Below are 17,055 nucleotides of genomic sequence, written 5' to 3'. Positions count from 1 at the left end.
GTTAAAATAAATAGTCTTCTATCCTGTCCTCCTGAGTTCCTTCCAGATTACATTTTATGACTGATTTACTGAGAAAGCGCCAAAGCATTCTTGACTAGTTAGATAAAAGAACCCATGCTTTCAAATTATATTGCATGAAGAAGAAATCAAGTAATGAAACCAAATGTAAAACCTGCTCTTTGCATTTCCAAATAACATACATCATAGATCAGTCAAAACAAAAACTAGGTTTCCACACTTGAGTGGGTTGTGTTGCATTGGTCATGACCTAATATGAACATCTTCCGAAGTTACTGGTGTATGCTGTTTTTTTTTTTAGTTGGGCACATCAATTTCATCCTGCATTCATTCTAGCCACTTTGTGTCACCAGTCCATTCCCTAACTACAGTTGGTATCATGAGCAAAACAGACAGGAAGAGACGCAGTTCTGGGATTGAGGCTTGGGATGCACTATAGCAAAAGTAATTGGGATAATCAGTGGATGAAAATTATTTGAGCCACATTCCCTTCCTCTTTGCCCTCATCTGAGAACAACTATATCATAACATGAAAATAGTGCAAGCTTTTGTGAATTAAATTTATTTTCCTAAATTCTTCATTTGATAGAAAAATGTTTCTTTTGCATCGAAGAAATATTAACAATGAAATTTTTTCAAGCAATTTAATGGTTGTATAATTAAACAGTAGCAAATTTAGGGTTTGATTTTAAAGTTTAAAAAATATTTTTTGTAAAGAACAATATCTTGAAATTAGTTTTAAATAGTTAATAGATAACCTCAAAAGGTTTTAAACTGAATGTAGCTTATGATGCAGGATTCTTTTTTCCAGCTTTTAATATCTGCTTTCCAAAATTAAAACACAACCGATTGAACTGAATGTTTTTCAGGTACGACGTGATGCCATAATTTAATGAATGTATATAAGTCTGTTTTTAGTTCTTCTAGAACTTTGGTATTCGTTTAGTTACTGTAGTAACTTGAAAAAGCATATACAAGGGGGTTACATTTGCAAATTATTGTATTCCATTTGGTCTTTTTATGATTTTATAATTATTTATGCCACTTGTTACAAAAAGAGATTAATGTGCTTTTAAATCTCTGTTGGCAAGGAAACCATTGCATGAGATGTTGTTAGTTCTATAGTAAGTTAGTGATGAGGCCCGCTTGTGTATACAACTCAAAAGCAAGAAATAGAGACAGCTTTTCATCTTTGGTACTCAACAGATTCTGAGATGGCCAAGATATGAACTTGAATTGCAGTGTGTGGTGAGCGTGCCTCTCCCACAAATTGCCATTTTAGTAAAGTTGAATCATGTGCTAGGAATGGTCACTCTCAACATGGTTAAGAATCTTACTAATTTAAAATGATTTTTCTAACATTAAGGAGGTGGTGTGCCATTTTTGCTGGCCAGGCCGGTAATAAGTAACCTTCAAGATAAAGATGCAAAAAAAAAATTGAGGACTGATTCGCTACCAAAAGTCTTGCTAGTAGAATCATCTGTTAGAAGTAGACTTTTGATACAAGCAAGGGAACATCCCCAAAGACTTTAAATGTTTGTTCTAGAAATTCAATTGAGAACTTTGCACAAATAGTATTGTGATGCCAGATTTAGAAATTTTATTGGAATCAACAAGAGATGAGAGTGGTTTGTCGTGGGATTCTTCTAAGAGCAATAAGAAGAGGAATTAAATCCAAACAAACTGCTCCACCAACTGTTGGATATAGGGTGGAGGTTGGGGACTGCAGTGTCTATGGTAGGGAGCTAGGAATGATGAGAAAGCCTCTGATTGATGTTCACGACCATTTGTCATTACCATCAACATTTGTGTCAAACTGAGACCATAAGAAGAGCTAAAGGAGCGGAGATCAAAAGGGACACTTGTGATGAAAACTTGCTGGCATTTATTTGAGACCACTTTTGGTGCTCAATATCAATTAGAGCACCATTGCCATATTCTGAGCCTCCTATGAACTCCCAGGACCTCCAAAATAAAAATACTTAATCCTTTATGCCATTTCTCCTTTTTACGTATTAAAAAAAATAAGGTTAGCTGCCATCAGTAACATTCAATTGTCATTGTGCCTGTGTGTGGTTGGTTGTGTGTCTTGGATACGTTTACTAATCCATGAAAATTAAACTTGTGTCATATGGTGTCCATTTAAAACAGAGATACGGAGAAATTTCTTTAGCTAGAGGGGGGTGAATTTGTGATATTTATTACCACAGGCAGCTATGGAGGCCAGGTCGTTGGGTGGCTGCCATTGACTAGCAGTGTTCCACGGGAGTCTGTGTTGGAACTGATTCTTTTTACGTTATATGTCAATGATTTGGTTGATGGAATTGATGGATTTGTTGCAAAGCTTGCAGACGTTATGAAGATAGGTGGAGGGGCAGGTAGGTTTGAGGAACTAGAGGGGCTACAGAAGGACAGACAGATAAGGAGAATGGGCAAAGAAATGGCAGATGGAATACAGTGTTGGGAAGTACATGGTCATGCACTTTGGTAGAAGAAATAAAAGGCTTGACTATTTTCTAAATGGAGAGAAATTACAAAAAACTGAGACACAAAGGGACTTGAGAGTTCTTGTGTAGGATTCCATAAGGGTTAATTTGCAGGTTGAGTCTGTAGTGAGGAACGCAAATGCAATGTTAGCATTCATTTCAAGTGTACTAGAATATAAAAGCACTGGTGAAGCCTCACTTGGAATATTGTGAGCAGTTTTGGTCCCCTTCTCTTAGAAAGAATGTGCTGAAACTGGAGAGGGTTCAAAGGAGGTTCATGAAAATTGCTCCAGGATTGAGTGGCTGTCAAATGAAGACTGTTTGATGGCTCTGGGGGCGTATTCACTAGAATTCAGAAGAATGAGGGGAAGCCTATTGAATGGTGAAAGGCCTTGATAGAGTGGATGTGAGGAGGATGTTTCCTTTGGAGGGAAGATCAGAGGACCCAGCCTCACAATGGAGGGGCATCTTTTTAGAATGGAGATTAGGAGGGGTTCTTTAGCTAGAGAGTGATGAATCTGTGGAATTCATTGCCACAGGTGTCTGTGGAGGCTGAGTCTTCAAGTATATTTAAGGCAGAGGTTGATAGATTCTTAATTGGTCAGGGCATGAAGGGATACAAAGGGAAGGCAGGAGATTGGGGCTGAGAGGAAAATTGGATCAGCCGTGATGGAGCAGACTTGATGGCCAAATGGCCTAATTCTGCTCCTATATCTTATGGTCTTGAAAAGCTATAGGCCATGTGTTGATAATTATGTTAGTAAAGATGGATACTTGGTCAGCATGGACATTGGTGAATCCATGACTTGAAATGAGGGTGAGCGAGGCAGGCTCCGAGCAACATTGCTGCTTTATTTTTCATTTGGTCTCTTGCTGTTTTCCAGTATCCTTAATATATTGGCATAACTGTTATCTCTAATCAACAAGCTAGAAAGCAGACAGACTGCACAGTATTATCTAAATAAGAAGTTTCAAACAATCACAGGTTCAAACAAAATTACAAAGATTTGATCTAGGCCAGAAGGTTCACAGAATAAAAAAAAAATAGTTGCAGAACAAGGGAGATCATTCAAGTCTATTTCCGCCCTATGCAAGCTCAGTGCAACTAGTACCCTGACCTGACCCCTCTCAATTGCTCTTTCAGTCTATGTATGTCTATGTGATCACTACAAATAAATCCTCCTCCAGTCTAACCACTGGCAGTGATTTCCAGCCTCTAACCAGTCATGATGTAAAACTGTTTTCCTCACATCACTTTTGCTCTTTTGTTGCCATTCATGATCATTCTACATGAACTTCATTCAATGTCACTTGCCCCAGCACTGAACTGCTCCCACAATGTATGGACTCACTTTCAAGGACTCTTCATCTCATGTTCTCAATATTTATTGCATGTTTATTTACCATTACAATTATTATTTTTTCTTTCTTTTTGTATTTGCAGTTTGTTGTCTTTTGCACATTGGTTGTCTGTCCTGTTGATATGGCCTTTCATTAGTTCTATTATGGTTATTGGATGTATTGAGTATGCCCACAAGAAAATAAATCTCAGGGTTGTATTTGGTGACATATATGTACTTTGATAATAAATTTACTTTGAACCTTGAATATCCTTTAGCTCTGGATCATTCCATGAATAGCAAGTTTTTTTCCTGTCTACCTTGCCTACATACTTCACAGTTTTAACCTAGTCCTTATTACTCGTTCAGTTCCAAAAACTACCCCGTTTGTCTAGTCTATCACCATATCTAAAGTCCTTCAGTAAACCTTCCCTGCAGCCTCTTTAGAGCTTTTACATCTTTCCTAACCTCTGGCGTAAAATTTAGAGCATAGAGCTGTACAGCACAGGAACAGGCCCTTTGGCTCACCATGTTGTACTTAACCAATTAAATTAGTAATCAAATGACCAACTAAATTAATCTCTTCTGCCTCTTCTGTCCATATCCTTCTGTCCAAATGACTCACCATGTTGTACTTAACCAATTAAATTAGTAATCAAATGACCCATTTAGTACCCATTAGTACAAATGGCTCACCATGTTGTACTTAACCAATTAAATTAGTAATCAAATGACCCATTTAGTACAAATTAGTACAAATTAGTAATCAAATGACCCATTTAGTACCCATTAGTACAAATGGCTCACCATGTTGTACTTAACCAATTAAATTAGTAATCAAATGACCAACTAAATTAATCTCTTCTGCCTCTTCTGTCCATATCCTTCTATTTTTCTCACATTCGTGTGCCAATCTAAATGTCTCTTAAAAATCCCGATGTATCTGCCTCTATCATCACCTCACACAGTGCATACCGGGCACCCAGTACTCTCTTTTTAAAAACAACTTGCCACGCACATCTCCTTTGAACTTAACCCTCTCTCACCTGAGATGCATTCCCTCTGGTATTAGACATTTCAACTCGGGGGGTGGGGGGAGGGGAGATACTGTTTGTCTATTTATGCCTCTTATAATCTTATAAACCTCTATCAGATCTTCCTTCCACCAATGCCAATCCAGCGAAAACAACACGTTTGTCCAACCTTTCATTAAAGCGCATGCCCTTTAATTCAGGGAGCACCAGGTAAACCTCTTCTGCACCCTCTTCAAAGCCTTGACCTCTTTCCTATAATGCGACAATCAGAACTGTATGAAATAGTCCAGGTGTGGCCTGACTGGAGTCTTATAAAGCTGCAAAGTAACTTCCTGACTTTTGAACTCAGTGCCTCGACTAATAAAGTCGAGCATGCTGTATGCCTTCTTAACCATCCTATCAACCTGTGTAGCCACTTTCAAGGAGCTACAAACTCGGACCCCTAGATCCTTCTGCTCATCAGCACTGTTAAGGGCTCTTAATTTTATCTGTTCATAGCCCACATACGTAGAAATGCTGTGATTTATGTAGCCAATTTGTATGTTGTTTTAGAACTTGATTACATTAAATGTTTAATCTTTTAATAATTTGCATTTTTATTTGCAGAGTGACTGTGGCTATTCATTGGAAATTATGCCTTATTTAAATAGAAATGATATTTTCGAAACAGCCATCACACCACAATCTAAATTTACACCTACATCCATTGCAAGTAATCAAGAAAAATGTAAACTGGATCAGTTAACGAAGCCTATGCAAGAGAGGAAGAAATGTAAAAATAATCGTGTAAACCAAAATATGCATATGTTAATGGATGAAGAGCAGGAAAGCTCTATTGTTAACACAAGTAAAATAAAAAGATCTAGGGGTTTTTGTTCCTCCTCTAGTCTTGAAGTTGTAAATTCCAAAGAAGCAAAGGAGTCTGCACTGTGTGTTGCAGGGAATTGTAGAGGTGAAGACGTTCCCTCTGAAGATGCTATAACAAAACCTGATGAACAGATCTGTCTGTCAGAGGGAGAAACTGAAGTAGAGATAAGTAACAATGTGCAGAGTATATCTTGTTTTGATTTGTTAGGATCAAGGGAAATACTGGAAGATCACATAAAAATCAATTTGAAAGATGTTTCTTCTGAAAACAGATCAACTAACACCAAACCTAAAACTGATTACACAAGGAAGAAAGAAAGTGGAGAGTGCGATGAATTGAACAATGTTGACTCTGGCCATGATAGTCAATTAAAGAAATCAGCAATGTGTGAAAGAAATCTATCCAAATTGTTTTATCTCCCAGAATCTGTCCAATTTCAGAACCACAATATATATCAAAGTTCTTCAAATTCAAGCCGAGCAAGAAATGGATATTATTCACTCGATGTTGAACATTCCAGTTATGAATCAGAATATTCCAATGACAATTTAATAAAGCAGGTTCCTGCTGGCATTGAAATAGTTCTGGAAAATGTAACAAATTTTCTTAATACATCTCCTCCTCTAGATGGGTTTCCCTTTTTAGAAGAAGGGAATTATTGGCAATCAACTGCTTTAGAAACAGCAGCAGTTAATGTTTTAAATCCCCAGAAAGGTGGTTCACCAGCAGTCAATATTAAATCACCAGCTTTAATGACTTGCAAAGAGAGTGTGACCTTTGAACCCTTGACCAATCATGGTAATGCAGGATCCAGCCCCTCCTGGGATGATTTATTTGATAACAGTATTGAATATTTGGAACAAGATCATAAAGCTCAGTCAAATATAATTGAAGAAGAAATTTTTAATTCTTCACACCAGTGTCATAACAAGATTGAAGAAAATAAAAGCAAAAACATAACATTGAAGGACTCTATAAAGGATGAGCTATTTGTATACGAAAACAGTTTGTCTTTGTTTGAAGATAACCTGTCACATACTGATCTTTCAACTCTCTGCATTCCGAACAATAAAACCTGTGCAATCACAGAGGATATCTCTGGACCCCAGCAGCAGTCCACTGTGTTGAATGAGCCTATCCAAAATGTGCAGGCATCCACCAACAAAACTTTGGAAAACGGAGAACCTAAACGAGGTGTAACAGGAGAGTCAATTCTGCATGAAAATATATGTGTTGATCAGCGTAGACCTGATACTAATGATAGTAGCAGTAATATGTACAACTGTTCAGATGAATTATTTTCTGTTAACTTTGATCTAGGCTTTTCATTTGAAGATATTGCTAGAGATGGCGAGGCTTCTATGACTAATACTATGTACAGCAAAAACACTGAATGCTCAAAACATTTTGCAGAAAAACCTTCAGAAAATGTGGAGATTCAAGATGAATGCAGCAATGTGGCTGATTCAGGATTATTTGTTGAAGCAGCAAAAATAAAAAGGAAGTACTCTACACCAATTTCTTTGAAACATACATCTTTACAACCTGGCAAAATGGATACTTGTAATGAAATACGACCTTCGACAACACAGGATTTATTTTCTCCAATTTCCCAGCATGATCGCCAGGTTTTCTGTACCTCATCTCCAGCCTTTGCATCCATTACACCAGAAAGAAAATCTCCCAACTTCTGCAATACTACTTTTAGCAAAGTGCTGTTTAAAAACAGTCCAGTGATTTCTCAAAATGCTGTAATGAGGAATGTTACAGAAAACATTGAGGTTGTTAAAAATGGTTTCTTTTCTGAGTTGGAAGATTGTCCTGACAATTCTGAGGCTGCCACGAAATACCATGCAAGTGGAAAGCATGGAGAGAAATCACTTAAAAATAACAATCCGAATATTTTCTGCAAAAATCTTTTAACATCTATCAATGGTAAGATACTTAACTTTAAATGTTGATTATTAATATATTCTTAATTTTAAAAATTATTATTAGTTATAGCTTAAATGTGTAAAATAGGTAACCTGACTGGAAACACAATCTTATTGTATTTCTTAATGTTTTATGTTGTTTATAGACAAGGACAGACAAGAGCAAGGTAATCTACAGATGGGATGGAAGGGTTGAAATGTTTATATTTTAAAGGAAGGAGTATTAAGGGTAAAAGCACTTAACAATACATGAAACTACAATATTGTGGGCTTTACAGAGGCTTGGTTGAGAGATGGCTGGGGCCTGCTGTTCAATGTGCTATTTGGTTTATTTAAAGCGGGGATTGGTAGGTTCTTGATTAGCAAGAGCATCAAAGATTACTGGGAGAAGATGGGAGAATGCAGTTGAGAGGGATAATAAATCAACTATGATTGAATGGTGGAGCAGACTCGATGGGCTAAGAGGTCTAATTCTGTACCTTTGTCTTATGGGATCTCTGCTGTTTGTGATATGTATAAATGACTTGGATGAAAATGTAGATGGGCAAGTTGGTAAGTTTGCAGATGATACAAAGATTGATGATGTTGGTTGTACAGAGTGTTTCCAAAGGATAGAGCGAGATATTGTTCAACTGCAGATATGACTGGCGAATTGGAGAAAGGAGTTTGATCTGGGCAAGTGTGAGGTGTTGCACTTTGGGAGATCAAATGTGAAGGGAAAGGACACAGTTAATGGCAGGGTCTCTAACAATATTAATGTACAGAGAACATTGGGATCCAACCCACATCTCCCTGAAATGGTGTTCCCTGGAGAGGCAGTGGTACAACATGGTGGAAATACAGGTTAACCACTGATTTTCTGGAAACCGATGGTTCGGCACTTCTTTAATTCAGATGAAATTACGAGATGTGGTTTACTGGGTGGCTACCAGATGGCACTGTGTGCAGCGCATGCAGCGCCATCTGTGGCAAGACTCATTTTGGCAAAAGCACACTATTTTTATTACAGGTTTCCCCCGCCATCCGAAGGTAGAGCATTCCTATGAAACGGTTCTTAAGCCGGAACATTGTAAAGTGAAGAAGCAATTATCATTTATTTATATGGGAAAAATTTGTGAGTGTTCACAGACCCAAAAAATAACCTACCAAATCATACCAAATAACACACAAAACCTAAAATAACAGTAATATACAGTAAAAGCAAGAATGATATGATAAATACACAGTCTATATAAAGTAGAAGTACTTTTCTACAATCATTGCCGCACTGTTCTCCGTAGTAAAAATCTCACGGCAGCACTCTCGGCAGAAGCGCTCTCGGCAGAAACACTCTCTCCAGTAACCTTTAAGCTATGAAGCTGCCAGATCATACCAAATAACACATAAAAATACACAGCCTATATAAAGTAGAAATAACATATGTACAGTGTAGTATCACTCACCAGAATTGGGAAGACAGCGCCAAGCACACTGATGATGGTGTGTTAAGCTGAGTTGTCGGAGGTTGGGGTGGTGCAGTGGTCCCCAACCTCCAGGCTGCAGACTGATACTGATCCGCGAAGCATGCAGGGGTACAGCAGTGACCGGAACGCACCCAGCACATCTTTAAGAAAAATGCAGAAATAAACAAGCTAATTGATTAGGTGCTGCCGGGCACGTAAATGTCGGCCCAGATCAGAGATGACAATCTCATCGTCGTCTGTTTACATCAGGGCAGGCAGGTCATCATTTCTATGTCTGTCTGCCTCGATGTCGAAGGTTGAGGTTCGTCGTCTGCTGTGGCTGATGTGGAAGGCTTGAAAAACGACAGTATGCTTGACTGCTTAGCCTCGTGCATTTTTCTATCATCTCATGCATTTGCTTCACGTTCAGTTCCTGGAGGACTTCACTTTTGGTCCATTTGCTACTGCATTCTGTTTCGATTGTTATCCTTTCCTCTTCCAATTGCATCAGCTCTTCATCTATCAGTTCTTGGTCATGGGATGCCAAAACCTCTTCAACATCATCTTCGTCAAATTCCACAAGCCAAACTCATTTTGTCCTTGCTTCGTTCACCACGATCGAAATGCTTAATTATGTCTAGTTTTACGCTAAGTGTAACACCCTTACGAGCTCTTTTAGGCTTTTCCGATACCATAGAACTCATCTTGCTAACGGCTGCTCACAAGCATGTGTTTAAGTGATGCCGGCTAGAATGCCGTTCTGGGGGAGGAGTTTGGCTGCTCGGGGCGTGCGCTGCCTTTTTTGTAACAGTTAAAACACCTTCTGTTAGTGAAAACAGGTAACTAATGTAGGTCTTTCGTAACAGCGAGGTTTCGTAAAGCGAATGTTCGAAAAGCGGGGACACCTGTATTTACATTGCACTTGTTGGTCAGAGTCCCAATATTTTGTGCTTATTTTTGCTTATTTTATGTAAATTTAACCCTACCTATGGCTTCTAAGATAAGTGCAAGTACCAGTGGTGGTGTCAAACATAAACATCAGTCCATATCGATCCAAGAGAAGGTTGAAATGTTGAAAAGACTGAGCTAAGTTGCTTCCATGCATAAACCGTGTGACTTGCATGGCATTGGTACATCAACTATGTATGATATAAAACACCAAAGAGGAAAAGTTTGCAATTCTATGCAAACAGTGATTTGCTAAAGCAAATGAGTATTAGAAAAGCTATGAAAATTGGTAAGAGCACCCAGCATGATTGATTAATGATTAAACCGTTTCATCAGCATTGGTGTGATGGATTCGACTTGTTGGGCGGTATGATAATTGCCAAGCTAAGTTGTTTCATAAAGAATGTAAATTAGAACATACATGCGACGATAGTGAAGGTTTAAGAAGCGCCGTGGAATTTCCATGCATAAAGTGTGTGAAGAGAAACGGTCTATAAACCACCATAGCTGACAAAAACCTCAGTCCTGAGCAGGTGTATAAAGCAGCTGAAACTGCATTATACTGGCAATGCATACCTAGGAAAACATCAGCAACAGAAGATGAAGAAGATCCCACAGGATTCAAACAATCTAAGGACAGATTTACCATTTTAGGGTATTTCAGTGCAGCAGCTACTCAGATGTAAACTACTGGTGATTGGAAAAAGTAAATGTCCTAGGGCCTTGAAAGGAGTTTAAAATTTACCAAGTAACACGAAGATTGCAAAATTCTTATTTTGGATAACTGTTCAGCTCACCCCAAAGCTGAACTCCTGTGTACCAATGATGTTTTTACAGTGTATTTACCACCAAACTGTACATCGCTTATCCAACCCCAAGACTGAGGAATACTGCGCTCTCTAAAAGCCAAGTATTGCTCACTTTTCCTGAAACATTGGTTAGATCAGGTGAATGTTGGCCATTCTGTTCAAGCATTTATTAAAGAATTTAACATGAGGGACGTTCTTTGGTTCATTGTTCGAGGGTGAGAGAAGGTAGAAGCTTCAACACTAAAGAATGGCTAGCATAAGTTGTGGCCTGCCTTGAGGTTTGGTAATGCGCCTGAAGAAAAGCTTGACGATGATTTTTCAGGATTTTGTGTACCAAAGGAGACAGAAGTTGTTCATGATTTGCTTATGTATGCAAAAAGTGTTACAGGACCTGCTTTTGAAGATACAGCAAGTAGTCTTAATGAAGAAAATCCATGTGAGTGGATGATCGTCAACGACAAAACACCTGTTGTACATCACCTTACGGACTCAGAAACCATAGACAGTGTTCTGAATGCTGATAAAACATTGCAAATGATGAAGATGGCAGCAGTGATAAAACTGAAAGATTTACTATTGAATTAACAAGTTAATTGAGTTGTTGGGTGATTTAGTCAAAGGGTTAAGAAGCCACACTTAGGTTGGAGGAACAACACCTTATATTCTGTCTGGGTAGCCTCCAACCTGATGGCATGAACATTGACTTATCAAACTTCCGCTAATGCCCCACTTCCCCCTCGTACCCCATCCGTTATTTATTTTTATACAGACATTCTTTTTCTCTCTCTCTCCTTTTTCTCCCTCTGGCCCTCTCACTATACCCCTTGCCCATCCTCTGGGTTTTTCCCCCCTCCCCCTTTTCTTTCTCCCTGGGCCCCCTGGCCCATGACCCTCTCATATCCCTTTTGCCAATCACCTGACCAGCTCTTGGCTCCATCGCTCCCCCTCCTGTCTTCTCCTATCATTTTGGATCTCCCCTTCCCCCTCCCACTTTCAAATCTCTTACTAGCTCTTCTTTCAGTTAGTCCTGACGAAGATTCTCAGCCCCAAACGTTGACACTATCTCTTCCTAGTAAATTTTGTCTTATTTTCTCCTAATGATAACTGATATCAAAAGGCCTTTCTCCTGCTCTCTTGGAATTGCATTCAAATGTGATTACCTTGTTCTCAATTACACGTGGTCAGAAATGTTGCAATGGATAATGTGTAAGGAATAATTTTTATATGAGAATTCAACAATGTAGAAAGCAATGTTGAAGCATTGACAGAGCATAGGAAGGCATTACATAGAACTTAAGTAGAAAGCAAATGAGTGCACAGAGAATTAGGCACATACGGATAAGTAGCAAAGGAGTGTTGAGTTAGAATTCACCAGGAATAACAGTTGTATAAGAGTGGTTTCATGATTTGGTCAATGCTGGTAGTTTATTGGAAGAATTATATCTTCCAGGCATAAAACACAGCTGTAAAGTTAAAATTGACCATTAAGTAACAGTGGTTTTGAACTTTTAAATAGTTTAATAATTTTTAAAGAAAAATAATCTTTTTTTTAATGTCTGGTAAAATGCATTTTTTCCCCCAGGTGAATGCGACAGTGAGAGTGATGAAGATGTTATCAGAAGACCTAATAAAAGAATAAAATTCTCTTCTCTTGAGTCTCCTGAGGTAGGTCACCAAAATACAGCTTGTTGCAGCATTTTTCTTCACCAGAAGGAACAGTTTTTCAGTTAACTAAGAATGAGTGGTTAAAAAAAGTTGTAGTTTTATGCTATTGGCATTCAATCACTTGTATCTGTTCCACCATTGATATAACTTATGGTTATCTGTACTTTGCCTCCATTAACCTAGTTTTTGCCCCATGATCCTCCTAATATGCTGGATAATCTCTTGCTAGGGTGCAGTCTGATATCGTACTAAATTAAATGTTGACCGATTTTAGTTTGGTTAATACTCAATGTTTTTCTAGAATTCTTTGAAGAGTTGAGGGAAACATAGATATGAGGGGTGATTGATAAGTTCGTGGTCTAAGGTGGAAGGAATCAATTTTAGAAAACCTACCACATTTATTTTTCAACATAGTCCCCTCCTACATGTACACACTTAGTCCAGCGGTCGTGGAGCATACAGATCCCTTCTTTGTAGAAGTGGTCCACAGCAGGGGTGATTGATAAGTTCGTGGCCTAAGGTAGAAGGACGTCAGTTATTAACTTCAAACTTTCCGCATTATCATTCAGAGAGTTGAACTGCACGTGCATGTGACGAGAGTGTCTTGGTCCTCCAGGTGGTCCACAGCAGGGGTGATTGATAAATTTGTGGCCCAAGGTAGAAGATGATGAGTTATACAGCTCTTGTTACGTGCACATGCAGTTCAACTCTGTGAGTGAAAATGCAGAAAGTTTGAAGTTAATAATTCATCTCTTTCTATGTTAGGCCATGAGCTTATCAATCACCCCTGCTGTGGACCACTTCTGGAGGTTCAAGACACCAACTTCTACAAAGAAGGGATCCGTATGCTCCATGACTGCTGGACTAAGTGTGTAAGTGTAGGAAAAATAAATGTGTTAGGTTTTCTAAAATTGACTCCGTCTACCTTAGGCCACGAACTTATCAATCACCCCTTGTATAGTGTGTTTTGATTTCCAAAAGGCATTTGACAGGGTGCCACATGTGAAGTGCAAATTAAGAGTTCAAGGCATAAGTTTGATGGCCAGTTTTCAGTTTTTTCCTGTGTGACAGAAAAGGAGAGTGTTGGAATGAGGAGTCCTTTATAGCCTGGAGAGATGTTTATTATCAAAGTATGTATACTGTATACAACTTTGTCTTACAGGCAGCTACAAAACAAACAAACCCAATAGATTCTATTCAAAAAAAGAGACCGTCAAACACACAATGTGCAGAAAAGAACAAATTGTGCAACAAAAACAAGCAAACAACTGAAATTCACCAAAGTGAATCCATAGCCACAAAGCCAGTTATCACTGCAGCCGATTCAGGAGCTGATCAGTTGCAGGTCACCGTCTCAGTTCAGCCCAGAGACTAGTAAACCTCGTGGAGCAGCAAGCTGAACCGGCCCGTCCCTTGCCTCCTTTTCAATCTGGCCCTGCGCTTAAATTGTCCAACCCTTGGGTTGTTCCTCAATCTCGGATCCAGGCCCTGCTGCTTTGATACACTCTCAGACCTAGGCCCCAGCATCTTGATTTAGCCATTCTCAACCTCTCCCATTTAGTCCTGTGTTTAAATCGATCAAACTTCGGGCCTATCCTCACTCTTGGACCCTGGGCCCCACCGCCTTGACTCTAGCTCACCTTGGTTCTGCCGCATCGAATTGCCTCCAAGTCCACTCCAGCAATGGCCAAACATTGGTTCATTCCCTGCTGTCATGCCTGGGCCCTGCTGCCTTGATTCGACTACCTTCCTGCACCTTCGAGACTTTGTTGGGTCAGGTCAAACAGGCTGTTCAAAAGCTGAACTCTGAAAGGGAAGTTACGGGTTATTGATTGCAGTGAATGTTTACCAGAAAGAGTGTGATAGTTTTCTTTGTAGTAGTTTTCTTTGTTTTGTTTGCTACAGGAAAGTAGCTGTCTTAAACTGATGTAAATACTGAAGTATTGCAGGCATTGATTCTTTACCCTCAATTGGTTACTATTGATATGAGTGATCTAGAGAAGGGAATGAAATGCATGCTTTCCAACTTTGTCAATACAAAAATGTGATGAGGACTTTGGATTCTGCAAAAGAATATTGATAGATTGAGTGACCAGGTGAAAATTTGACAAATGGGGGGAAAGTATCAGGTTATGAACTTGACAGATTATTAGACTACAGATAGGTGTGGTTAAAAGGATCTAGGTTTTCTAGTACATGAATCATTTTCAAAAAGCTTGGAGTTTAAGAATAGAGAGGTTTTGTTGCAGTTATACAGGGTATTGGTAAGGCCTCACCTGGAATACTATGCAGCTTTGGCCCTCTTTCTTTCAGTAAAAAAGGGATGGAGGTTGTTCAAAGGAGATTCACCAGGCTATTTCCTGAGATATAGGGGATTGTTCTATCAAAGGATGCTAGATAATTTAGAGATCTGTATTCTGAGTTTAGAAGAATGAAGGGTGACCTTATTCAAACACGCAAGATCCTGAGGGGGATTGAAATGTTATGATGTTTTCACTTGTGGGAAAGTGAAGGGATGTAACTGCAAAATAAAACTGAAGTGTGCAGGAATTTCTTTTTATTGAAGGTGTTAAATGCCTGGAATTCTTTGTTCCCATGAATGGTGGAGGTCAGTTAATTGCATATAATTGAAGTAATGTTGGTGATATATTTGCAAAAAGTTGAGGGTTATGGGGTTCTGGCACAGAGGTGGGTGGGAAACCACTGCTCAGTGCTTTAACATTCCTATTAAATACTCCTGTCTGGATTTAGTCAATAAAAAAAATTGGTTTTAAACCGACTTAGTTTTATTTTAAAGGCTTTTATACCCTTGTAATTTCATATTCACGCAACTTAGTCTTGCAACAAAATCCTTTTACATTCCAATATTCATCTGCTGAATCAGTATTCTAGCCTTTCAAAAGACCACTGTATCATAGAGCATAGAGTACTACAGCACAGTACAGGTCCTTTGACCCATGATGTTGTGCAGATCTTTTAACTTACTCTTTGTATCCTTGGTGAAATCTGCTTAAAATGTACCGTATTACTCCTAAAGGCATGTGACAATGCGAATGACGATCCATCAAGTGATTGTTGACCATCGACTGAGAGCATATTTAGATTTGTAGTGTTCATGGAGGCACAATTCAGTGGGGCTGTACTACATTGAAGTATGTTCTAAGGACTCCAATATTCACTCTGCAGTTGTTGATCGTAGAAGAAGTTTAAATCATCCCAGTGTGGAATTATTTCTGTAATATTTGGAGCAATTGGCATAAAATGTTTTTCTGTTCAGTTCTGGGTATTGAAGAGAGCCTTAAGAAACAAGATAAAAGACATGGATGTAAAAATATACCTACATGAAAATGAACCTGCTGCACCCACAAATGAGAACAATGGAAGACGTTCTTTTTGTCCTGATGAAGGATCGCGGCCTGAAACGTTGACTATTTATTAATTTTCATAGGTGCTGCCTGACCTGCTGAGTTCCTCTAAAATTTTGTATGTTTGTCTGGATTTCCAACATCTGTAGAATCTCTTGTGTTCTTGTTTGTATAGTGCTGATGAACTTTTTACAAAATAGTTAGTGGAAAGTAGTCGTAATTTTCATGCAAGTGTTCAATGTTATAGGTGGTGGGTGCCAGTGACATGGATTCGCCTATTTTGGCTGTACGAAAACAAAGAAAAGTGCCTAATGTATGTAAATTAACATTTTCAGTGGAACATAATTTTATTAATGGTTCTAGAAGCTGAGGGTTTGCAAGCTAGCCTACATTGTTATTTATTTATAATAAGTAGGAGAAATAATTTTAACTGCACCTTTTTTAGAAGCTAAAATGGAAAATTGAGCACAATTCAAGATCTTTTTGTCATATTAAAACAAGCTAAGGTTTTGGAAATTTAGCTTTTATTGTAAAACGTTATATTGTTAAAAGGAAAAAAATGAAATTTATGAAAACACACTATGATAAATTCCTTTTGAGAATTTACAAATCTGACTTTGCCTAAGGACCAGAAATAAGAAATACTAATGCTGCAAGCGCTAAATGTTTATTCTTTCTGTATAGTTTTTGTTAGATTTCTAATATATGAAATTGTATTAATCTTTTAATTAGGTGTACGCTTTGTGGCCGCTTTATTATGTACAGGAGTGGACCCTGGTGTGGTCTGCAGCCCATCCACTTCAAGGATTGATGTGTTCTGTGTTCGGAGCTGCTCTTCTGCACTCCACTAATGTAACACATGGTTGTTTGATTTACTGACTCTTTTCCGTCAGCTTGAAGCAGCCTGGTCATTCTCCTCTAACCTCTCTCATTAACAAGGTGTTTTTGCCCGCAGAACTACCACTCACTGGATGTTTTTTATTTATCAAGCCATTCTCTGTAAACTCTAGAGACCGTTGTGTGTGAAAATCCCAGGAGATGAACAATTTTTGACATAACTCAAACCATCCTGTATGGCGCCAACAATCATTCCATGGTCAAAATCACTTAGCTCAAACTTTTTCCCCATTCTGATGTTTGGTCTAA

General features: G+C 38.6%; 1 protein-coding gene across 4 annotated transcripts in view; it reads left to right on the top strand.

The window, feature by feature from the left end:
* The window catches only part of fancm (FA complementation group M), a 141,617-nt gene that overhangs the window by 101,743 nt on the left and 22,819 nt on the right, over nucleotides 1–17,055 (top strand). The window contains exons 14-16 of one of the 4 annotated variants that reach the window (XM_072270945.1): nucleotides 5,485–7,681; nucleotides 12,462–12,544; nucleotides 16,157–16,222. In XM_072270945.1, the coding sequence (XP_072127046.1) occupies nucleotides 5,485–7,681; nucleotides 12,462–12,544; nucleotides 16,157–16,222 (2,346 nt within the window). The other 3 variants (XM_072270963.1, XM_072270954.1, XM_072270974.1) reach the window with 3 other exon arrangements.

The sequence above is a fragment of the Mobula birostris genome, chromosome 1 (assembly GCF_030028105.1).
Source record: "Mobula birostris isolate sMobBir1 chromosome 1, sMobBir1.hap1, whole genome shotgun sequence".
NCBI lineage: Eukaryota > Metazoa > Chordata > Chondrichthyes > Myliobatiformes > Myliobatidae > Mobula > Mobula birostris.
Note: the sequence above shows the minus strand (reverse complement) of the source record. Positions and strands in the feature narration are given on the sequence as shown.